Genomic DNA, 24,538 nt, shown 5'->3' on the forward strand with positions numbered 1-24,538 from the left:
GGAGAGTCATAGGTAGTTCCAAATGGCATATTTTAAGATAAGCTTTTCTTTCTTTACTAAATCTCTATTTGTTCATGAAAATTAGATGATCTCATAATGGCATAAAATATCACGTTGAAAATTTAAGGGTATTACAAGCAAATACAAAATCAATAGGTATTCTACTATTATGTGCAAATAAATAAATAGCAAGTATTGAAATGTTTCCCCTTAATTTAACAGCAAAAATGTCATCCGCACTCCTTGAACCTATTAAACAAAAAAGTAAAGATCATTTTGTAAAATCTCACTCAGTGACTGAAGTGAGAAGTGAGGCTCATTTTGCACATTTTATACAACACAGTATAAACTATGTTGAGTATAACCGACATTTGCAACACCTACACACGAATTGGTCAGAAGATACAGAAAAAAGAGCCACAGTCCAAGGCTGCTGGGCTAAAATAAAAGGAATGTTCTCACCTTGGCCAGGCCAGAGAGGAGCTCTAGAGCTGCCAGTGATATGCTCATGTCTTGCCGCCACTGGGAGTTGAGTCTTTGGGTGACGAGATGAATGCTGCGAATCAGGAGCCCAGCAGCTGAATCTGTATTAAGAGCTAGGATATAACCCCAATGCCACATCCAACAGGGAGGGAAAACAACTAAGCATTAGTAACGAGAAGCACAGCATTCCACCAGGTACAGACCACAGCAGCCACAGTGAGCATGACGGGCACCCACACAGTGCTATAGCTCCCCGCCCCACTGGCTTGAGCATCAAGCCTCACTCAACAACAGTGCTTAGGGCACATACACTGGACCAAAGCAGCTTCTAGCTCCCAGCTCAGGTATTCTCATACAGACATCCACTGGGATTTGGCAGTTTCAGTATCATTCTTGTATCAGTGTAAATCTTAAAATTTCTAAGTTAATTCACAGAGTCACATTAAAAAAAAAAAAACAATGAAAAGGCTATCAATTATTTCCTTGGAATTTCAGAGAAGAAATAAATTCAAATTTTAGAATCTTCTCAGATGCTGGAAATTATCCTAAAGCATCTTTTAAAATTACTTTCAGGGTTTAAGCCACCCAAAGTCACATGCAATGCCTTTTCAAACACATTCTAACATTTAATTCTCTAGGACAACTTTAATACCTCTAAAGAAATTTAAATAACTGAGTCACTGTGTTTTTATTTAGCCTCCAATTCTATATTTAAAAGTATTTACTACTTAGTTAATAATAAATTAGGACAAATGAAATTGAATTTATAAAGGAAGCTTTAGGGACATTATACCTGTCGATCCTATCAGAAAGAGGGCAGTGACAACAGAAAAAGGAATGATCATTAAAGAGAGACATTCATGCAACACTAACACAAATCTGGATTTCTTAGTAAAAAATATTTTATGACATTACAAGCAGAACTAACACCAGTTAGAAATACTGAAACAAACAATAACCACTTCAAACATTTATATTAGAACACATATAATAATGCAAAAATTGCTTTAGTTTAAATGTATCTTAGAAGCATGAAAAAAATTTTTCACCTAAAGTAAACTTAAATCCATAAAAATAATGAGTAAGATAACAATTTAAATAACTTCTTTATAAATGCAAAATTTAAATGTCAAATAGCCACATAAGACCTTATGTATGTGACATGCTCAAGGATACTTAGAGCTAACTTAAGTCACGGAAACATGCCTGGACTCCCAGGGTCATGAACTCTCCAGAAAATTTAAAAAATTAAACTCATATCTAAGGAGCTAGATTTCATTCCAATCTACTGTTGAATTATTTCTCACAGATTCAATATACTATCAGTATTTATGTAAAAAAACTAAAGGCGCCCACAAACTCAGAGAACCCATAAAGTAACTACCCAGGGTAAAGGGCATCATTGAATAGGATGCAAGCATTTCCTTATTCTTTCTTATTCTTTGTGACTAAAGAATCTAACCAGATATAGTAGGGTATGTGGGCTTTAAACACAAAGACGGACTCTCCTCTGGGTTACCATTTCATGTATAAACCATCACTTACCCTTACTACACTGTACTAACTGATAAACTGGCTGACTCTGAGGCAAAGCCTAAATCCTATTTGACTCTGTATTACTAGCACCTACTACAGAGTCCAGAAATGTTTCCTAACCACACATTAAAATAATTTATAAAATCTAAGAAACCACCTAAAATCTAACTACTAAAAGCTGTAGAGCTAAATTTAAAAGACTTCTTTTTCTTAATGTTTTAGATTATTATACTTAAATATGTAAAAATCACAAACATTAAAATCTTGTCTAAAATTTGGTTTGGTTTGGTTTATATATCTGGGCATTAAAAGTAATTTTTTCAAAAAAAGAAAAAAAAAAAAAACATGGCTTACCATAATCTCTTAGGAGAGCTTGAGCAGGTCTTTCACTATCAGGAGTTGTGGGCTCTGTGCTTCCACCACTTGCTGAACTAATACCACTATTAGTGCGACTATGACTCTTCAAGTTATTTTCTCCACCACCCTAGTCAATAAAAATGAATAAAATATTTGACAATTACATCCATAGTTCACAAGTACAAATAGAGGTTAATCATTAAAAGCCATGTTGATAAAACAGAACGTGCCAAACAGCAAAAACTGATACCAGATAAAAATGACAAAAGACTGAATCTGCTGTGGTGTTTTTAAAACACCCTTTACTGGAGGTTATCAATGGTATAAACACCCTTTATTGGTGAGTTCTCTGCTATTGTTTAAAAGGGCCATCTTCCATCTTCACTAGCTAATAAGTCTGGGTTCTTAAAGAAATACCCTAGTGTCTCCCAAGCAAAACTTCAGAACAGGAACACAATCTTTAAAAAAAAAAAAAAAAAAAAGGAGTTCCCATCGTGGTGCAATGGCTAACGAATCCGACTAGGAACCATGAAGTTGCAGGTTCGATCCCTGCCCTTGCTCAATGGGTTAACAATCCGGCGTTGCCGTGAGCTGTAGTGTAGGTTGCAGACGTGGCTCGGATCCCACGTTGCTGTGGCTCTGGCGTAGGCCATCGGCTACAGCTCTGATTCGACCCCTAGCCTGGGAACCTCCATATGCCGTGGAAGCGGCCCAAAGAAATAGCAAAAAGACAAAAAAAAAAAACCACACACACACACACAAATAAGCAAACAATGGTAACTTTCACATTCAGTTGTATCATAAAACACAAATAATAAAATAAATGATTAGTATAACTCCCATATGCATAGGAGCTAACAAAGGTATCTGCTAAAGATTTCCCTCATTTTTTTCTCCCTACAAACACAATTCACTTTATCCAAATGGTTAGTAACCAACTACTGGGACATGAACATAATTCCCTAATAATAATCTGATCACCTTTCCTACATCTGCCCCTTTACTCTATTAATTCTCCCTCACTCCACTTCTACTCCACATATAGAGATTCCGTATCATGAAGACAGAAGTAGAGGACACTGTTTTTATTTAGAAACAGTGGTGCTTTAGGGTCTTAAAAATTTGGTCTAGAGGGGCCAGAAAAAGCTGGTGAGATAGAAAAGAATAAACTAGATGCTTGCTTACAGCCAACATTAGATCTTTGAAGGGCACACGGTATTACAGAGTAGGGGGCTTTTTCTAGATTATTCAAGCCAGTTCACCAACATAGCAAAAGAATAAGAGCTTTAAGTAGACACTGCCCAGGAATAAAAGGTGTTTAGCTAGAGTTTCTTTCATACAGAATCTCTCAGGGACCTGATGAGGCACTGAAAGGTAAGAAACTTCAGAACAGATAGCATTTTAAAAAGGGTCCTTCTATGTATACATACGTATGACTGGGTCACTTTGCTGTACAGCAGCAATTGGCACAACACTGTTAAATCAACTGTACTTCAATTAAAAAATTTTTTAATTAAAAAAAATAAAAAGGATCCTTCTGAATTTATACACAAATGCCTTTAAAAATCACAAGGACAGACACTTTGGAATATAATTTACATAAAAACAGAAGCTGATATTCTCCAACAAATTATATGCTGTATGCTTCTTACCATCTCCATTTGGCAACCAATGGCTTCTAAAAGTGCTGAATCTTGAACAATATTTAACATTGCCCCTGAAACAAACAAACAAAAAATGCATTTAAATATATGATAAGAACACTAAAATGCCTCATAGGAGAGATAAAAATATTATTTTAGCAGACTTTTCCTGAAATTTTCATAAAATTACTAATAAATCCAAAATTGGTCAGAAAAGACCTAATTCTGATCTGCCCTCCCCAAATTGTGAAATGTTTTTCTTAAAGAAATCTGAAGGTCAAACTTTGCTTTACATAAAAACATGACCATTTTCAGGTATTTTTTAAAATTGGTGTGAAAGACCAGATGTAAACATCTCAATTTCAAGGGTAATACAAATTGAGAAAAATATTATGGAATGCTTTTAAAGCCAGACTCTGATTTTTTTCTTTTTTCTTTTTTTTTGGCTTTTTAGGGCCACACTCATGGCATATGGAGGTTCCCAGACTAGGGGTCAAATCAGAGCTACAACTGCTGGCCTATGTCACAGCCACAGCAATACAGGATCCTTAACCCACTGAGCGAGGCCAGGGATCAAACCCACAACCTCATGGTTCCTAGTCAGATTCGCTTCCGCTAAGCCATGACAGGAACTCCCCACACTCTGATTTTTTCAATACAAAATAACAGAACAAAAATCACAACTATATCTTTCTGACCAACTGCTTTTTAAGAATGGTTCAGGGCTTGCCCATGGCTGTGTATTCTGAAGGCCAACTACAAATTTATATACAGAAAGGCTAACAGAAACAAAATGCACAGTGCTTCTCGTTTCAGTGGGGGAATGCTCTTAAGCACAATAGGTAGAGACAGAACAGACACAGCCTTGCCAAAATATGGCGAGAGTGACAATGGACTCTTCCTTGGCACATACATAGGAGCTTCTTCAGCACAAGAGTAAAAGCAAGATGAAAATACTCTATCAGTTGTAGAAGTTATCTGATTTCAAGTGATAGGTTATTTGAACAACCTAAAAAAACACAACTTGGAGGCTCTCTCATATTTAATCTCTGTTCCTTCAACTCCTTTCCAAAGTGAAAGGATTTACTCTTTCCTATTTATTCACCCTCTTGGCTGCATAACATACTACACTTCCAGATTACCCACTCCAACCACTACTGCCATCACTAATTCTCTGGCCATGTCTTTCCCTCGCCCGGAATGAAATCCTAACTCCCACTGGCACCTATTCAAATCCTGCCCTACAAGATTCCATTTAACTTCCACTTGCCCCTATGAAGTTTCCTTGCTCTTTTGGTTTCTTTTCTCTCAACACTGAGGTTACTCAACATGACAGGCAAGCAGCACTACCTTGTGCTGTTATCTGATAACTCTGTGAGGTATTCCAACCTCTGCAATGAGACTTGCTCAAGGATAAAATCTATGCCATTCACTTCTTTCTCCTCAGAGTACCTATACCTAGGACCATGCCCTTGGCTTTGATTAAAAAAAAAAAAAAAAAAAAAAGGAATTCTCACTGTAGCACAATGGGATCAGTGGTATCTCTGGAGTGCTGGGACACAGGTTCAATCCCTGGCCCAGCACAGTGGGTTAGGGATCCATTGTTGTCACCACTGTTGCATAGGTTACAACTTCGGCTTGGATCTGATTCCTGGCCCAGGAACTCCAAACGTCTCAGGGGTGGGAGGTGAAGGGGGTGTGATGGCCAAAAAAGAAGACAAAAATAAGAAGTTCCCTGGTGGCTCAGCGTGTTAGAATCCGGCATTGTCACTGCTGTGGGTCAGGTTACTGCTGTGGTATGGGTTCAATCCCTGGCCCCAGAACTTCCACATGCCACAGGTACATCTGAAAAAAACAAAAACCGCCCCCAAAAAACAGAAATACAGTTAAGAGCTGCAATAATCACGTTGAGAAGTGATGTGGATTTAAAATATGAAAGCGACTATAACGATAAGGAGCCATTTAAGACACAGAGTCAGTATGATTAGAAAACCAGTAAGAGGAGTTCCTGTCGTGGTGCAGTGGTTAACGAATCCAACTAGGAACCATGAGGTTGCGGGTTCGGTCCCTGCCCTTGCTCAGTGGGTTAACGATCCCGCATTGCCGTGAGCTGTGGTGTAGGTTGCAGACACGGCTCGGATCCTGCGTTGCTGTAGCTCTGGCATAGGCCGGTGGCTACAGCTCCGATTCGACCCCTAGCCTGGGAACCTCCATATGCCGTGGGAGCGGCCCAAGAAATAGCAAAAAGACAAAAAAAAAAAAAGAAAAAAGAAAAAAAAGAAAACCAGTAAGAAATAGTAAGGAAAAAGGGAGGAGGCACAGCAACAGCGCTTCTTCAGTCTCCTCTTGGCAGGGTTCTGAAAGCTTCCAGAATTACACTCAACTCAAAATATTTTCACTTGTAATGGGCAGGAGAAAGAGGCAGAAGCAGTAGTAGTATGAGGGCAGAAAGGAGAGGGAAGAGAGGAAAGGGGAGAAGAAGTGGAGGAAAGGGGAAAGAAGGAAAAAGGAAGGGCAAGAGGGAAAGAAAAATAGAGAACACAAATAAAATTAAGCCAGAATGACCTACCAAGACAACTATGATGCTCGCCTTATGTCATTTCACCCCCTTCAAATGCTGTCACACACAAAAGCAAATAAACTCTGCCTCCAATGGGATAAATAGGGCTCTATTATGCTTAGGTTCCCATCACTAACTCCTGCCTCCTTGACATGCCTGAGGTCAATTGTACCTGGGTTTTCACTAACAAAAAAAAAAAAAAAAGTGTGAACACAAACCTAATATCATTTGAGTGTTGTTGGGATCCGTTTCTGTTTGCAAGGCACCTATTAGTATATTCACAAGTCTCAACTTCAGTGACAAAAAAGTTATTGGTTTATCATAAGAAGAGCTGTCATCATTACTAAATTTTCCCTCCAGGACCACCTATGAAAGAAACAAATAACAACATAGTCTGTTGCGGTACACAATGTCCATATAGGAACCACAATGGACAAAGACATCAGTCTAACAAAGGCGGCTTTCAGTTTGCCTAATATTAGCCACTGTGCTAAGTCTACCACTAACTCACACAATACATGTTATCAGATGTCGCTAGCCCATCGCCACTTGAAATGGCAGGCCAAGGCATGCAGGCTGACGGACAGAAGAAATACTAAAACAAATCAACTTTGTTAGTTCACTTGAAATAATCTGGAAAAAAGTTTAAAAGCTCCTGTTCCATTTTTACATACAATCTGGCTTGAATTAGCAGACAAAACAGAATACAGAATTAAAAAAACTTTAATAAAAACTTACCTCAGATTTGACTGTGCCAAAGTGATGAGGGAGGGGCAACAAAGAAAGTAGGATATTAATGGAAGATCTTCTCAATTCTGTTGGATTTACATAGCTTTTGAATTTTGAGAGTTCTCTGGGGTGAAAAAAAAAAGCTATTAATATTTCCAAACTAAAGTATGTTTTTAGCTATTGCCAAATATACATAATGCCAATTTTTCACAGGTACTGGGTTTGGTTTTATAAAGAATGCAGAAACCACTTTCCTCTGAGTTTATATTCACAATTTGTGTATGTGTATGTGTAAGAATCTCTGTTAAACTGTTTTGGAATTAAACTAGTATCTGATTGACTGGTTTTAAATGTAAGGCCTACTCCGTAAAAGACTTCGGGACTGGGGCTACTCTTATCCTCTAGACCAGGCCAAGATTCAACAGGCCCATGGACAAATCAAAACTGAAGGAGTTCAGGGACAAGGTGGGTCTAGATGTTCTACACTCATTTAATGTGGTCTGAGTTCCCTTGGGCTACAAAGACAACTGGACAGGATAAATTAGGAAACTGAGGAGGAAGCACCAAAACAGACCAGGCCAAAACTGACAACTGACATATTAGTACTGGGGGATAGCTTACCTGTCAGGCAAAATGGTTTCAAGAGCTGAAATAAAGTAAGGAACCACAACATCAATCCCTTTCAAGTCACAGCAGAACAAAGGAGGGGAGTTTAGAATAACGCTGGCCAAGACAGGATGGCACACATAATCATTTATCTGCAAACCTTGAATTAAAAGCATGTAAAATCTAGGAAAGCAAGAAAAAAATTTTTTAAAAACTACTGATCATTTTCATAATTATTAATATTTTCTAAATAGTCATCTTAAAGTCTATTTCTAATCTTCACTACTTCTATCCTTTAAAAGGTATCACTGGAGTGAAAACAATTCAGAATCAAATACACTACGAACCAAATTACCCTTCCTAATGAAAAGAAAAAAAAGAAGATTCATGTCTATGAATCTTTGATGTTTTAAGTCTTGCAACTCAGTTACAGGTGCCAGCAAATGAAGTTAACTAAATACAAAAATGCTGCAGTAACTATCAGTAAACTGGAGGAATTAATGAATTAAATTTCATGTCAGTAAAATTTTAGCATTTCACAATTTCTGGAAAAAAAGGCGTGTGTTGTCTTTTCTCCCCCTTATTATTTTTGGGGGGCACAATGAAAGAAGGAAACCTCATTCAACCCTGTATTCATCATATGTGGGTCACTCTTAAGATTCCTTTTAGAAATGTACCGCTCAACATCCGCTCCTGACCCTCAATGAACTAAGCATTTAATCTTCCATCATTCAAAAGTAACTATACTAGAGTTCCCGTCATGGCTCAGAGGAAACAAATCTGACTAGTATCCATGAGGATGCAGGTTCAATCCCTGGCCTCGCTCAGTGAGTTAAGGATCTGGTGTTGCTGAGGCTATGGTGCAGGCTGGCAGCTGCAGCTCCTCTTCGACCCCTAGCCTGGGAACCTCCATGTGCCATGGGTGAGGCCCTAAACACACACACACACAGTAACTGTACTGGTATACTCTTCTATTACTGACAATAAGGCACTTTTCTCCACAAACTCTTCCAAAACAACTTCCTCCCCTCTTGGTCACTGCTTGAGCCATTTCAATCTATCTTCTCTCTTTAGAACTCAACTAAAACCATGTTACAGCAAATAACCAATGGCCTCTCAATTGCTAAATCCAGAAGACATGCCTAAGTCTTAACTTATTCTGCCTTTTTAAAGCATTCGATCCTCCCTTCAGTTCTCTAAGCTATCTCTTCAACTAACCTGGTTTTAAACACTACTTAAGCCACTAAATATATGCAAATCAGTCTCTAGGTCCAGATCTATCAGCCAAAAGCATACTGGACACCTGAGGACAGGACATGCCTATGGATGATACTCTAGTATTTCCTGAGCACAGTGCCTGACACAAAGTAGGAACTTAATAAATATTTGTTGATAAATATCCCACAGGCACCTCAAATTCAATAGGCTCAATACTAAGTTCATCCTTGGCCCCCTCACAAATCTGTTGCTTTGGTTGATCATACTACCACCCATCCAGTTGTATGGGCCAGATGGAAGGCTCATGGTCACAGCCCTCTCCCTTACAGCTATTGATACTGTTTGGAGTATAGTCCCAATCCATCGTCTCCCTCCTAAGAAATGCGCCTCCACCATAAGGGACGCCAGTATCCAATATGACCTGCCTTCACAGCAGTAGCTGATTAGACCAGAGGTAGACAGCTGATTAATCAGATCTCTTTCCCAGGAATCTGAAATTAGGATTCAGAATGCTAATTGGCCCTGCTGGTCACCTATACCAAGGCCATGGAAATTAGGAACTTAGAAGCATGTTGCAATGTAAGAAAGTGGTCTGCAGATAAGAGAAAATGAAGCAGTTCTGGGAGACCATGATGACAGAGAAACAGAAAAGAAGAAAGTTGTTTTGGTCCTTGAACATTTTCTAGCCCCTGGTTTCTGCCCTTCATGAAAACTTGCTGCATGTCCTGACTTTAGAGGGTTACAGACACTTGAATGTTTTGATTGACATTAGCATCACTTTAGCAGCTGTGTGAATGATCCGTTGAGAAAGGCAAAACAGAGGCAAGGAAAATAGGAGGCCACTATAAGTTAATTTAGGGAAAACGTGACAAGGCCTGAAGTGTCATGGTGGGGACAGAGTGGAGAGATTATAAAGAGGGTTAAGTAGCAGAGTTGGCTGACCAACTAAAGATACAGAGGGAGACTAGAGAAGCCTAAAATGATTCCTAGTTTCTGGCATAAGCAACTTAATGAATGGCAGAGCCATTCAAAAAGACTGAAGTCACAGATTTGGATAGATGACCCTACCCAACTTGCTACCATAGTCTGAACACCAGTCAACTTCTCTAAGTCCAACACAATCATCCAATCCTCTGTAACTCTTTTCTGAATCCCCAGGGCAAACGTATGCTGCTTCTTCCTGTGCCTCTCTCCTACCAACTTCCTATTGCTCTTGGATCAGTGTTACCTGGGTACATGGCTTTACTCACTTGAAAAAATAAGCATTCTGGACCATCCATATTGTCTAATACTGTGGTAAAAATGTATTAAAAATTTAGTGTGGCCCTTCCAAATCTCTTCATAATTAATAAAAGTCAAATAAGATGAAATAAATAATTCTCCTAAAATAAAAAGGTTGTTAAGGGTCTTCAACAAATCTCATTAGGTAAAAAAGGAAGAATTCAAGCAAAAATCTCGATTACTTACATACATTTGCAGGTATTTCAAACCAACATTTTACTTATCAATTCAGCCTACTACTTCAGCCATGCTACAATAGGGTTTCACTATCACAACTATATAAATGGAAAAATAAACAAACAAACAAAAAAAACTAAGACCTGGATAAATAAGCTGGCAGAATCTCTTCTCCAGTCTTCTTGCTACAAAAAATCCTACACAGTGTCCCACAAGCCTCAGCTCTTCCTGCTTCATAGTTATCAGGAAATTCACTTGCATCAAACATGGGATTGGAAACCATGGTGTCTGTGGACATTTGTGACCCTTTTCGTCGAAACTCCATGCTAGCTTGTGTTGTAATGGCTGGGGAGAAAAAAGGAGGAGTTTTATTATATTTGTTGATATGCAAATAGGCTCATGGGACCCTGGACACAAAGATCAAATGTTGATGTCATTTAATAGCTACTTGAATAGAATCCAATAATGCTTTTGTTCAGCAACTATGTCTTTAATTTTTTTTTTTAAAAAAAGGGCTCTCTGAAATCTACCTTGAAAAGGGGTAACAATTTACAGTGGTATTGTCAGTTTAATAGATTCTACAAGAAGCATTTTTCAACTGAATTTTTGATTGAGTACATTTGCATATATCTGTATTCCTATACATACAGATATATAACACAGAATTTGGCTTTTCTATTTTTTATTCTCAGGTTTTTTTCCTCTCCCTATTAAACAATAAGAAAAACAGCTACTGCAATTTACACATTACCCCAGACATTGCAACTGAATGGGCAATTCCATGCCAGGTTGTAAACTTCAGGGAGAGGGCAAGGTAAGGATAAGAAATGGGTAGGGAGGAAGAGAGAACATTCCCACCACCCACCCAACTCCAAAACACACACCAAAGAATCGCCCAACCAAGCAAAATGAGAATGAATTTTAACAACCACAGACAGCAGCTAACTTGAGGTTGATAAATCAGAAAACTGGATTGGTAAGAAATATTTCGCTGTCACTGAAACAGAAGCCCTTCGAAAGTTGCTTTTATTTTTAACAAAAGATTTCACAGTGAATTGAAAATCACTCTGAAATCTTTTATCACTCTACATGAAATGTTTAAATTATTTTGTAATATTAGATTTAACAGAATGCAGAGTCAAGCATAAATCTTTATGCAACTTCCCATGAGCCATTTTTAGCCCTGAATAAAAGCTATCCAGCAATAATACAATTGAAAAACACTACATGCAGAATGCATACAAATCAAACACTAAATCTGTATAAAAATAAGCTTAAAGCTTTAAATTAAAAAAAAAAAAAAAGCCAAAACACAGTTAGTGCAAAATCCTGGAATTCATGACATGACCAGACTAGTGTACAAAAATAATGGGACTGATTCAGGCAGATTAATTTGCTTTTGCCAACAATCTTCCCCATTCAAAACACAGAATATTTCTTTTCCCAAGTGCAAAAACTACAAGAGACAATGACAATCAAAATTTTTAATGGAATTATGAAAAAAATAAAAACATGACTGCAATTAAGGAGAAGCTTCTGGTTCCTACTTACAAGATTTATAAGAAAGAAGAATTTGGATAAAAGATGCTGCAAGATAATAGAAATAAATGGAAACAAATCAAAGGACAGCAGTAATTATAAAATACTTTAAAGATGGTGAAATTTTACAATACGTTAAGAAGCTTTTAGCTTTTTAAAAGTTAAATTAAAAGCTTTATGATACCACAAGCTAGTTCAAAAACAGGAAATTGTGCATTCAGATCCAAAATTATGATTTTTGTATCATGCAAAACAATGAACAAAGAAAATTACACAACTACAAAGAATTGAGGTTTTGAACTGCCCAGAACGTGCATTAAAATTTTAGTTCATTAACCCTTCCCAGCTCAATGTTACACTTACAAAGCATAGTGTACTGTTATATAAATCTAAAGCTAACCAGTTCATAGAAGCAAACATTTTAAGTTAGAGGTGAACTACATGGCAGAATTCCTTGATGGCAGCCAGTACTTAGAAAACAGACTAGGAGTTCCCGTCATGGCTCAGCAGGTGAGGAACCCGACTAGCATCCATGAGGACTCGGGTTCGATCCCTGGCCTTGCTCAGTGGGTTGTTGATCCACTGTGGCTGTGGCTGTGGCTGTGGCGTAGGTCGCAGACTCAGCTTGGATCCCACGTTGCTGTGACTCTGGTGTAGGCTGGAGGCTACAGCTCCAATTTAACCCCTAGCCTGGGATCTCCATATGCCATGAGGGCAGCCGTAAAGAGACAAAAAGACAAAACAAAACTAAAAAAAAAAAACCAACCAAACAAACAAAAAAACAGACTAACAGAGTTAGTATTCTCAAACTTCTCACCATCCCAAGCCCTCTAGAGTGGCACCCACAGCACTCCAACTCAGTCAAATACCCGCACGCCCCCTACCTCCTGGGTAACATAACAGCCTTTCTCATCTCTGAACACAAGGCAGGGAAAGAAGAAGAGTTTCTATATTTTCCCCACCAAGGAAAATTTAAGACTTAAAAGTAAGAATTTGTTGCCCACATATTATTTGAATTCTAGTTTCTATCTTTTGGCACAAGAGGGTAAGCAAAGCTGTTACAAACTTCTTAGAGTGGGAAAATCTCTAAGTTCCCTTTAAGCAAGCCCACCAAGGAAGCAGCAGGTTGAGCCACTGTGAATTTAGAGATTCTAGTGTCAAGAGCTTGATTCCCAAAAGTTACATTGTAAAGAACTATACTTTAATATAAATAAAAAATAAAAATACGACTGACTCATTTAGAAAATATAGTACAAATGAATAAACATAAACATGGTTCAGAAAACTCAAAATATAAGGCACATGAACATAAACAAAAATGTTTCTAAAATATTTTCATCTGGTCATCAAATAAGTACATTTATTTATCCAAAAGTCAAACTTGCAAATAAAATATGGAAATGGTAGAATATAAAGTGTCTGATTTAAACAAAATAAATAAAGGAATCCCTAAACTCAATCATGCAATCTCAAACTATATTCCTGAAAATGCCTTTATATGCACTACTTTTCTAAATTATTTAAAGATTGTAAGAACATTCAAAATAATTACATGTGTATAATGCTAATATAGACCTTTGTTCTGAGATGACTCATAATAGCTGAGAGAAAGCAGAGATCCTCATGGCCATTTTATTAGTTTTATCCTTGGAATTAACACTCTCCCTGGAGACACATAATCTAATGCAATTAGGCATCCTTTTATTTCAAGTTACTTCTAAACTTGGTGGAAAAGTGCTTCTCTTACCAACACACCAATATTAATTATATTATTGCATATAGCACAATTAATGCATAACGCATAGTGCCTGGCACAGTAGTTGCAGCTCAATAAATGCTAGGCCATTATTATTATCAGCTCTATTAAAAAGTCATAAATATTCAGTATACTCTGCAGTACCCTCCTATCCTCCGCCCTATGCCACTACTTCCAAGTATAATGCTTAAGATGACAAAAATAAATCAGATTTGAATGGAATTTCATTTCTGTGATAAAATCTAAATGAAGATATTAGGACTGAATTATTAATTCTTCACCAGTCTTATTTACTTACAGAGCAAATGACATTTTTAAAGTGTGCCCTTGAAATAAATTCTCTAGATTAAAATCTAAAAAGTTAGTCTTCTGTGAAGCAGAAATTTTCTAATATTTATATGTAGTAATGAGTGGCTATCAAAATCTATGAAAACACTTCTTGTGAATAAATTTCTGGTCACTATCTTTAATTCTTTATACCAATATTATTATCCTGGCTGACATGAAGGGAATTTCCAGGTCACCTACTGAAAGGAATATGATTTAACAAAAAGTGGCTAACCTGAAATACGTCTAATAAAACCAGACAAAAACCAAACCTCATAGAACAAATATAAAAAGGACAAGTAGGAAAACTTCCAAAAATCTTGTTACTTCAGCTGGAAGGGGTTAAGCACAAGACACTGCTTGGTCAGAGACAGAGAGCTTTTTAAGATACGTATTAATCTTGCAGGTAGGAAAGATTAAAAAGAAAAAAAAGAAAAGAAAAAAATGATAACATATTTCTTGGGCAATATTTACCAGTCATGCTGCTGTCTCTGTTTATCCCATTATGAAGTTTACAGTGAACAAATGCTGCATCAAATAACCATGATCCAAAGAGATTCAAGATGCTGTTAACCTTTGGTCTCCGTGGGGCGGGCAGTGGCCGGGGTTCTGAACTAGTCTGATTTGGACTTGACAGAGGAGAGGTGGAGGATGTCTGGTGCTGAACCTTGGAGGCATGAGCAGTAGTAACCTATTAGAAGAACACAAGAATATAGCACACTCAAGAAAAGTGTGAGAAAACAGCAGGATTGTTTTAAAAGGATGGTAGATTCAACAGCCAACTTTATATAGTACATAATGGTAATAAAAACTCTTACTGTGCTTGTCTTCATGGTGGCCTTATTCACAGTAACAGCCCGGTGCCTCCGATTATGTGGTGGGGTAGTATTGACAGCAGTGCTTTGAGGCATACTCAATCTATTCACGGGTGTTGGAGGAGCACTATCTGATCGGGGTCTAGAAATGCCTTTAAAGAGAAGACAATGGAGTTATTCTTTGGTACAAAATATGTGGTCAGAAAATCTTCCACAAGCAGGCTAGTGAAGGCTCAGGATAGACTACAGCAGAGATTGCCAGTTGCCTCCCTGAGTTACAGAACACAAATTTCAGGTGGACATGACCACCCAGAATAAACAACCACATTTCGAAGCCTCCCTTACAGCTAGGAGTGGCCATGTTCTGACCAAGAGAAAGTGGGTGATTATTGGGTGGGCCTTCCAAAAAATCTCCTTAAAAGGACCAATCAAAGATAGAAGTTCCTTCCTTCCCATTTCCTTCACAGAAAGCTGGAACTCTTTCAACCATCATGGCCCATGAGAGAGTGCACATAGGATGAAGAGCCAGAAGACGGAAGAGCCTTGGGTCTCTGACAATGGTGGAACTGCTATAACAAGCAGCCCTGGACAGTCTAGCCCTGGGCTCAACATGGGTGAAACTATCTTGTTTAAACCACTGGTATTTTTGGTTAAGTGGCAGCCAAACTTAACTGAACTAATATATTACCATGTAATACATTAAGTGCACATAACAAATGTTTTCGAAAATGACAGCTACTAAATATCATCGCCTTTTAATAAGTTAAAAAAATTCTGACTTTTCACATTCCTAAGTGTGAAAAACAGTTTAAAACAATGGTTCATGAAAAGTATAATTTGCTTAATGATACAGTTATGTATCACTACAAATGATATCTTATGAATAATACCTAATGCATTTTAATCTGTCCTTTCTCGTTTTTTGGTGAGAATGAACAATTTCCTCTTTTGCAAATCATTTATTCATAACTTCTGTCCATTATCTACCAGGTCTTATTCTTTTTCTTTGCATTGCTTGATTTATATAATAATAACAAAAACTCTAGCTATTACATTCACTGCAAATTACTTCTCCCAGCTTATTGTTTGTAATCAAATCTATTCAGCTTTTTCATTGGGCTGTCCATAACAGTTTCTAAAACTAGACTCTAGAGTTATCATCAAACATCTAGCAACATACACAAAATTCACCTAAGAATGCATCCACCAGACAGCTGATTCCACGCATGGCACGAAAAAATATTTGAGGCAGATGTTTAAGGCAGGGATACTGATTCAATTCTTGCGGCATTCCGCTCACATTTAAGAACTGTTCCTGAAATTTGGGAGTAGAGCTTATAATGGCTGGGTTACTCAAATCCACGGGATTACTATCAAAAGAGAGAGCAAGAATTAATTACACATTTATAAATTTCTTTAACAATAAAACACACGCAATCTAATTTAAGAACAGCGCTGTCTGTGCCTATTTCTTTGATTCAGAGAGGAAATTAATCTGTATTTAATAGGCTAGGGACTCAAACATCAACACTTTACAGAAGACATACAGTATGCTTACATGAACTTACTTTGCCTATTCAGAGTAAGAATCAAAACAAGACTAGAAGTTTTGGGGCGTTCCTGTTGTGGCACAGCAGAAATGAATCCGACTAGTATCCATGAGCATGTGGGTTTGATCCCTGACCTCACTCAGTGGGTTGGGGATCTGATGTTGCCATGAGTTGTGGTGTGGGTAGCAGACACGGCTTGGATCCTGTGTTGCTGAGGATGTGGTGTAGGCCGGCAACTGTAGCACTGATTCGACCCCTAGCCTGGGAACTTCTATATGCCGTGAGTACAGCCCTAAAAAGCAAAAACTGAAAAAAAAAATAAGACTGGAAGTTTTTAATTTTTTAAAAGTATACAGGGATATTTTTTAGTGTATTGAAATTAAACAATGGAGTGGTGAAACTATAAATTAATTAACAAGAATGTCAAGAAGAAAATTTTACTTTAATATTAACATTTCTAATTTTTTTAACTGTATGAAAATTGGGATCAGTGTTTGTGTTCATGTGTACATATTTAGGTCATACATTTCAATGTATTTAAAACAATATATTTGGGCTTGAATTATATTTTATGTATAATTTTGAGTATTTCCATTTAAAAATGGATTTAAATTTCCACTCAAAATACTCTCAACTGTCCATTAAACAGTCTTTCCAACTTAAAGCAATATTTAGTCAACCCATAGCCAGCACCTGGGAAGAATTTCCACTAGCTACAAGACCAAAAGAACTAGGCTGAGAAATATAAATCAGTGGTTTATAGATGCCCTGGCCTTTGAAATCTTTTCCCATCCATTTAGACTCTTATTTCAAGTGATTACAAGTGGGGACAGGAGACGTATGCATTTGTGGAAAATGGGCTTCTACTGGGGGACTATAGTTCTCTGTTCAGACATCAGAAAAGTAAGCAGTAAGTTTGGAAAGGACTACACCTCGGTCCAGCAAAGCGCTGCTAAATTCATGCCTATTTGATACTGAAAACTGGGGAGAGAATACCAGCTTCTCCAGATGTAAACCTGAAATGAATTTACTGGCCCTCAAATTCTCAGGGAACAGATTCAAGAAAATAAAATCTGAAATGAGAATGGGTAACAAAGGACAAGGATCAGACCATAGTAAGGGCAATCCTGTAGCTCCCAATGCCCTGTGTTTCCAACAGATTTGGAGAGACTGTTATAAATCCAGATTCCACCTAGATTTACTGAAACAGAACCTCCTGGTGGGGCCCAAATGGTAACTGGCCACACATAAACAAGGACAAGCATTTGAGAACTGTAGTATTCTAAACTGGGGAAACATTTATTTTTTTCTTGGAAAAAGATATAAAGCATTACCATACTGGACAAAATTTTGATGCCAGTTTCCTCCATCATATCCAGCCCTCTTCCTGGGAATTTGCCAATAACCATAGCCACCACTTCTGAGCAACCTTCACAATCCTGCCTCCCACCCAGCCACAACTCATTTAACCAACACAGAAAAACTGTCCAAAAGGAGTTGATCCAGATGTCTGCTAGAGATTTTTAAATAATACAGCCTAATAAAAATAATTTAATCCAATTTATCCCTTTTGATAATGTGAGCAAAGGAAAAGCCCCAATGAACTGAAAGAGCTAGAGTTTGAGAGTTACACGACATCATAGCTGTTTACGCCACTGGGTAGTTATCATGGGGCTCCATGTACCCTAAAGGCAGGAAGAATCAGGGGCTCAGAGGAAGCCTGCCAGAGAAAGAGAGCAGCATAAATGCACAAGAGAAGCAAAAAAGCCAAGAGAGACAGACGATATGGCATATTGTCCCAAGGTTGCCTTGATCCCTCCCTATCCTGAGTACAAAATGCTCACTGCTTCTTGGAGACTAGTGAGACCTTTCTGTCATCACAAAATAACCCCTCTTTTTCACCTGCATTTGCTTAAGTTCCTATTCTGTATACTAAAAAAAAAAAAAAAAAATCCTGCCTATAATGCTAAAATCTTTCACCTCAAGAAGAGCGAGCCTGAACAGATCAATTAATAATGAAGGAATAGGAAAAGATTATCTAAGAACTACCTCTACAAAAGATACCACAACTAGAGTTTTACTGGTGATTTATTTCAAACTTTTTAAGGAATATACAACTTTCACACAACAAAGCAAAGAAAAAGATAAGACATCTCCAATTTTTTTTAAAGTTACCAAATTATAAATTAGTCGAAAAATAGAAACAGGAGTTCCCGTCGTGGCACAGTGGTTAACAAATCTGACTAGGAACGATGAGGTTGCGGGTTCAATCCCTGGCCTTGCTCAGTGGGTTAAGGATCTGGCATTGCCGTGAGCTGTGGTGTAGGTCGCAGACGTGGCTTGGATCCCGTGTTGCTGTGGCTCTGGTATAAGCCCGTGGCTACAGCACCGATTAGACCCCTAGCCTGGGAACCTCCATATGCTGTGGGAGGTGGCCCTGGAAAAGGCAAAAAGACCAAAAAAAAAAAAAAAGAAAAAAAAAAGAAAGAAAAGAAACAAACAATTTGGGAAAACATTAAAACAATAGCATTCCATAACCAAGCAGAACTTTTCTCTAAAGAATGATGATTCAGTATTAGAAAATTAATATAAATCATAGGTAAAAGAACAAAAAACATTTAATTGCTTAAATGGATCTCAAAATACGACCTTAAAATAATCCAGTAATATTTCTGATTTCATTATCTTTAAATTTAAAAAGTTTTTTTTTTTTTTGGCTGTGCCCATGGCAGCGGCAGTTTCCAGGCCAGGGACTGAACTTGCCCTACAGCAGTGATCCAAGCCACAGCAATGACAACGTAGGAAACTTAATCCAGTAGGCCACCAAGGAACTGTTTAAGTTATTTATTTATTTATTTGCTTTTTAGGGCCACCCATGGCATATGAAGGTTCCTAGGCGAGGGGTCAAACTGGAGCTCCAGTTGCCAGCCTACAGCACAGCCACAGCAACATGGGATCTGAGCTGCATCTGCAACCTACACCACAGCTCACAGCAACACCGGATCCTTAACCCACTGAGTGAGGCCAGGGATCAAAACCACAGCCTCATGGTTCCTAGTCGGATTAACCACTGAGCAGGAACTCCCCTAAAATTTTTTTAATTGCTCAAGAAATCAGGAACATAGAAAGAAAAACTATCTAATATCAACAACCAAAATTCCATTCAAAATTTCATGTAGTAGAGGCATTCCAATGAAAATAATAACAAAAGAAGGATGTCAAAACAGTATCATTTTAACTCAACAGTGTTCTAAAGGTTCTGACTAATGCAGTAAAATAACATACAGAAGTAATTACAACAATTATGGCAACTTTTCAAGGAACTACCACATACTAGACATACTGTTTTAAATACTTTTTCTTCAGTTCTTATAACAATATGGATATTACTATCATTTTACAGATTAAAAAGAGACTGAGACTCAGGCAGATTAAATTGCTTGCTCAAGTTCACAAAGAAAAAAGTGTTAAAACATAAAGGTCTTGCAACCCGAGCACTTTTAATTAATTAGCACAGACTCAAGTACAAATTACTAGAAAAGAGACATTTCTTATTTGCAGATATGTGACCATTATATCTAGAAATCTCAATCAGTGAAATACTCAAGAGCTTTTTTTTTTTTCTTTTTAGAGCTACACCAGCTGCATATAGAAGTTCCTGGAGTTCCCATCGTGGTGCAGTGGTTAACGAATCCGACTAGGAACCACAAAGTTGCGGGTTCGGTCCCTGGCCTCGCTCAGTGGGTTAAGGATCCGGCGTTGCCGTGAGCTGTGGTGTAGGTCACAGACGCGGCTCGGATCCCGCGTTGCTGTGGCCCTGGTGTAGGCCGGTGGCTACAGCTCCAATCCAACCCCTAGCCTGGGAACTTCCATATGCCGTGGAAGCAGCCCTAGAAAAGGCAAAAAGACAAAAAAAAAAAAAAAAAAAGAAGAAGTTCCTGGGGTAGGGGTCGAATCAGAGCTGCAGTTACCGGCCTACACCACAGCCACAGCAATGTGGAATCTGAAACACATCTGTGGCCTACACCACAGCTTGCAGCAACACCGGATCCTTAACCCACTGAGCTAGGCCAGGGATCAAACCCTCATCTCATGGATACTAGTCGGGTTCTTAACCCACTGAGCCAGAACGGGAACTCCACTCAGAGCATTTTTAAATCCCAGATATAATATATAAAAATAAGTAAAACATTTTCTTTATAGCAGCAATAGCCACTTATAAGATTAAGAAAAGAAAAAAAAAGCTTTTCAACATCAGCAATAAATACATAGGAATAATAGTAAAAGAACTATGCAGATCTTTGTAAAGAATACTATAAAACACTTCTGCAAGATAGTTAAGATTCTAAAAAAGAAAAATACCTACTCTTAGAAAGGCAGACTTGATAAATTTAGAATCTCAGCTTCCCCTAGATACATATACAGGCTTAATACAATTCTCATCTTTGGCAGAGTCTGGTTAGCTGTTCACTAGTATCTCTCTTCTTCCTATGTTCTCTTGCAGTTAAGTGTGGCATATGTCTGAGTTCTGGCCAATGGATTACGTGCAGCAGTGACTTACATCATTTCAGGAGCTGGTCCATAAAAACCTCCCCCACAGTTTTCTTTGTTCTCTCTCCTTTCCATTTTTTAGCCAGATACAGAGGCTCCTGCTCACACAAGTAAGGCCCTAATAAAGCTACATGTTGTAGATGGCAGAGCCTGGGTCCCTGAACCACTCCTTACCCAAGACTTAATGAAACTTGTATTGTACTAAGCTACTAAGATTTTCAGATTCATCTGCTAAAGCAGGACATGATCCTTACCCTAATTAATATACACTCCAAACCCCAAAACGTTGTGAGGTTCTTATGTTTGTTTATTTTGTTAACATGTCAAATGGATTCTAAAATTCATCTGAAGTGTTAAATAGGAAAGGGATTATAAAAATATTCTAAGAAAGGGAAAAAGACATTAGGCTTACCAAAGATCAATAATTATTATAAGGTTAAAATAATTAAAAGTGTGAATCTCCTAAAAGAATGAATGAAGAGATTAATGGAATAATATCTGACCCAAAGACAAAACCTGTATATAAAAAGGAATTTTATCAAAAAAAAAAAAAAGGAGTTCCCATCATGGCTCAGCGGAAACAAATCCTACTAGGAACCATGAGGTTGTGGGTTCAATCCCTGGCTTCACTCAGTGGGTTAAGGATCCAGTGTTGCTGTGAGCTGTGGCGTAGGTCGCAGATGTGGCTTGGATCTGGCATTGCTGTGGCTCCAGCGTAGGCCAGCAGCTACAGCTCTGATTAGAGCCCTAGCCTGGCAACCTCCATGTGCCGTGAGTGCGGTCCTAAAAAGGACAAAAAGACAAAAAAACAAAAAATAAAAATAAAAAGGAACTTTATGTAACAAAGGAAACAAAAGTCAGAAGAAATCATAGTGAATATCTTATCAAAGAACACAAAAAGACTTTCTAATCTTTTTTTTTATCCTTTTTATGGCTGCACCTGTGGCATATGGAAGTTCCCGGGCCAGGATTCAAATGGGAGCTGCAGGTTATGCCACAGCCACAGCAACATCAGATCCTTAACCCACTTAGCAAGGCCAGGGGATGGAACCCGCATCCTCACAGAGACAACACTGGGTCCTTAACTCACTGAGCCACAATAGGAACTCCAAAACATTCTAATCTTAAAGGACGCAGAAAATGATCACAGAAGAAGATTTTTAAAAATAAACTAAAACTGTAGTGCCCTTGTGGCTAAGGATCCAGAGTTGTCACTGCAGCAGCTTGGGTCACTGCTGTGGTGCAGGTTCAATCCCTGGTCCAGGAACTTCTACATGCGGCAGATGCAGCCAAAAAACCCAACTAAAATCACTGAAAGATGAAAAACAAAAAGTACAAACTGAAAAAAAAAAAAGAAAAGTTAACATCCCTAACTTATAAACAGGTAATTTAGAATCACCACACATAAGCAGAAAATGAGGCTAGTAGTTTCTGCTGTGGTGCAGTAGCTCAGGTTGCTATGGAGGTGTGGCTTTGATCCCCAGCCCGGCGCAGTGGGTTGAGGGATCCAGTGTTGCCACAACTGTGGCATGGGTTGTGGCTGTGGCTTAGATTTAATCCCTGTCCCAGGAATTTCCATATGCCAAGGGTGCAGTCATAGAAAAGGAAAGGAAAGGAAAGGAAAGGAAAGGAAAGGAGTACTAGTCAAATGAGAAAGAGAAGACATGCAAGGAAAAAGTTTAGAAATCAAGACAGTATACAACAGAACAAAAGTTCACAGAGCGCAAGGATGAGGCTGGGAAAGAGAAAGGTATGAAGTGATGAAGCTGAATTGCAGAAAATTACTATAAAGAAAGAGCAGCAAGTACTACTTTAAGCAACCTGTCCCTTTGTGAAATTTTATACTGTACCCTCAGTGAAATTTTAAACAAGGATGCTAGAGGAGAGGCCCTGACAGCCAGACTGACCAGTCAGTGCAGCTAGCAGAGAGGAATAAGGTAGACTCTAGTCCCCAGAGAATGTGACAAAGTCCCGGGAGCAAGATCATCATCTAGGCTCTAGCAACAGGCATGGGAACAAATGCTGCATCTATTGCATCTAGGAACAAGCCCCTAGACAGTGTGGCCCAAGAGCGGCTGAGGACTGCCTGACCCTCCTGGGACAGGGAGAGCAGGGGTACAGGATGTAAGTGTGCGTGTTGTTCAATCTGGCTCCATCTGACAACTAGCAGCCACACTGCGAACTCCAACAAGGAGTTACAGCATGGTTCCTGCCCTCAGACACTCACTGGATAAAGAACATGAAATACTAAAACCAAAGTACCTTAGCATATGTAAAAAGCGAAACCATGTCTGTGCAACACACTCGTTATCCATTTCAGGAGGAATCAGACTGGCATCTTCATCGGGAACTTTAAAAGGAGGAAATGAAGGACCATATGTAAAGCGTAGCAATCTAGAAAATTAAAAAAAGAAAACACGCACTAAGTTCATTTTGAAACAGAATAAAAGATACAATGAAGCATTAAAATATAAGAGTAAAATAAGAGAAAATAAATGAAACTTGGGAGTTCTCGTCGTGGCGCAGTGGTTAACAAATCCGACTAGGAACCATGAGGTTGCGGGTTCGATCCCTGCCCTTGCTCACTGGGTTAAGGATCCGGCGTTGCCGTGAGCTGTGGTGTATGTGGCAGACACGGCTCGGATCCCGCGTTGCTGTGGCTCTGGCGTAGGCCGGTGGCTATAGCTCCGATTGGACCCCTAGCCTGGGAACCTCCATATGCCGAGGGAGCGGCCCAAGAAATAGCAAAAAGACAAAAAAATAAATAAATAAATAAATGAAACTTGTATTAGACCTCATTGAAGTGAATAAAATAAATGAAAACTCTTGTTTATAAAAAGACAAACTAATGCTGCAGGTGGGAGCGGCCCAAGAAATAGCAAAAAGACCAAAAAATAAATAAATAAATAAATAAATAAATAAAACTTGTATTAGACCTCATTGAAGTGAATAAAATAAATGAAAACTCTTGTTTATAAAAAGACAAACTAATGCTGCAGGTGGGGCCGAAAAAGAAAACAAACAAAAAAAATAGACAAACTAGAAGAGGATTTCCAGTTTTGTAAAAGATTTTTTAAATTATTTAAAATATTTATTTAAATTAATATTGTTTATAATTTAGTTCATATAGTTATATAATTTATATTACAAATTTGTTATTTACAAATGTACTTCTTCATGAACAACTGTATAAATTTACACATTATTTAATTGTAAGTTTATTTTATTTATGATTTAATTACTGTAAAATCAGTGATTTTATAAACATTATATCTCATATAAGTTTTATAATATACAATACACAGTTTTATAATATTTTGTAATCATAATACTGTATATAATGTTTATAATTATATAACTATACAACACATAGAATATAAATTACAAATTATATTGTTTACAAAATTACA

At 38.0% G+C, this 24,538-nt stretch overlaps 1 protein-coding gene across 3 annotated transcripts in view; it reads right to left on the bottom strand.

Moving 5' to 3' along the window:
* Nucleotides 1-24,538, bottom strand: part of RALGAPB (Ral GTPase activating protein non-catalytic subunit beta) — a 102,430-nt gene that overhangs the window by 46,503 nt on the left and 31,389 nt on the right. The window contains exons 6-16 of one of the 3 annotated variants that reach the window (XM_047771106.1): nt 23,391-23,522; nt 16,219-16,397; nt 15,031-15,179; nt 14,687-14,903; nt 10,734-10,935; nt 7,930-8,097; nt 7,318-7,432; nt 6,798-6,945; nt 4,029-4,093; nt 2,374-2,503; nt 463-584 (exon numbers count right to left, since the gene is read on the bottom strand). In XM_047771106.1, the coding sequence (XP_047627062.1) occupies nt 463-584; nt 2,374-2,503; nt 4,029-4,093; nt 6,798-6,945; nt 7,318-7,432; nt 7,930-8,097; nt 10,734-10,935; nt 14,687-14,903; nt 15,031-15,179; nt 16,219-16,397; nt 23,391-23,522 (1,627 nt within the window). Of the gene's footprint in view, nt 1-462; nt 597-2,373; nt 2,504-4,028; nt 4,094-6,797; nt 6,946-7,317; nt 7,433-7,929; nt 8,098-10,733; nt 10,936-14,686; nt 14,904-15,030; nt 15,180-16,218; nt 16,398-23,390; nt 23,523-24,538 lie in introns of all 3 variants that reach the window. The other 2 variants (XM_047771105.1, XM_047771107.1) reach the window with 2 other exon arrangements.

This window comes from Phacochoerus africanus, chromosome 3 (assembly GCF_016906955.1).
Source record: "Phacochoerus africanus isolate WHEZ1 chromosome 3, ROS_Pafr_v1, whole genome shotgun sequence".
NCBI lineage: Eukaryota > Metazoa > Chordata > Mammalia > Artiodactyla > Suidae > Phacochoerus > Phacochoerus africanus.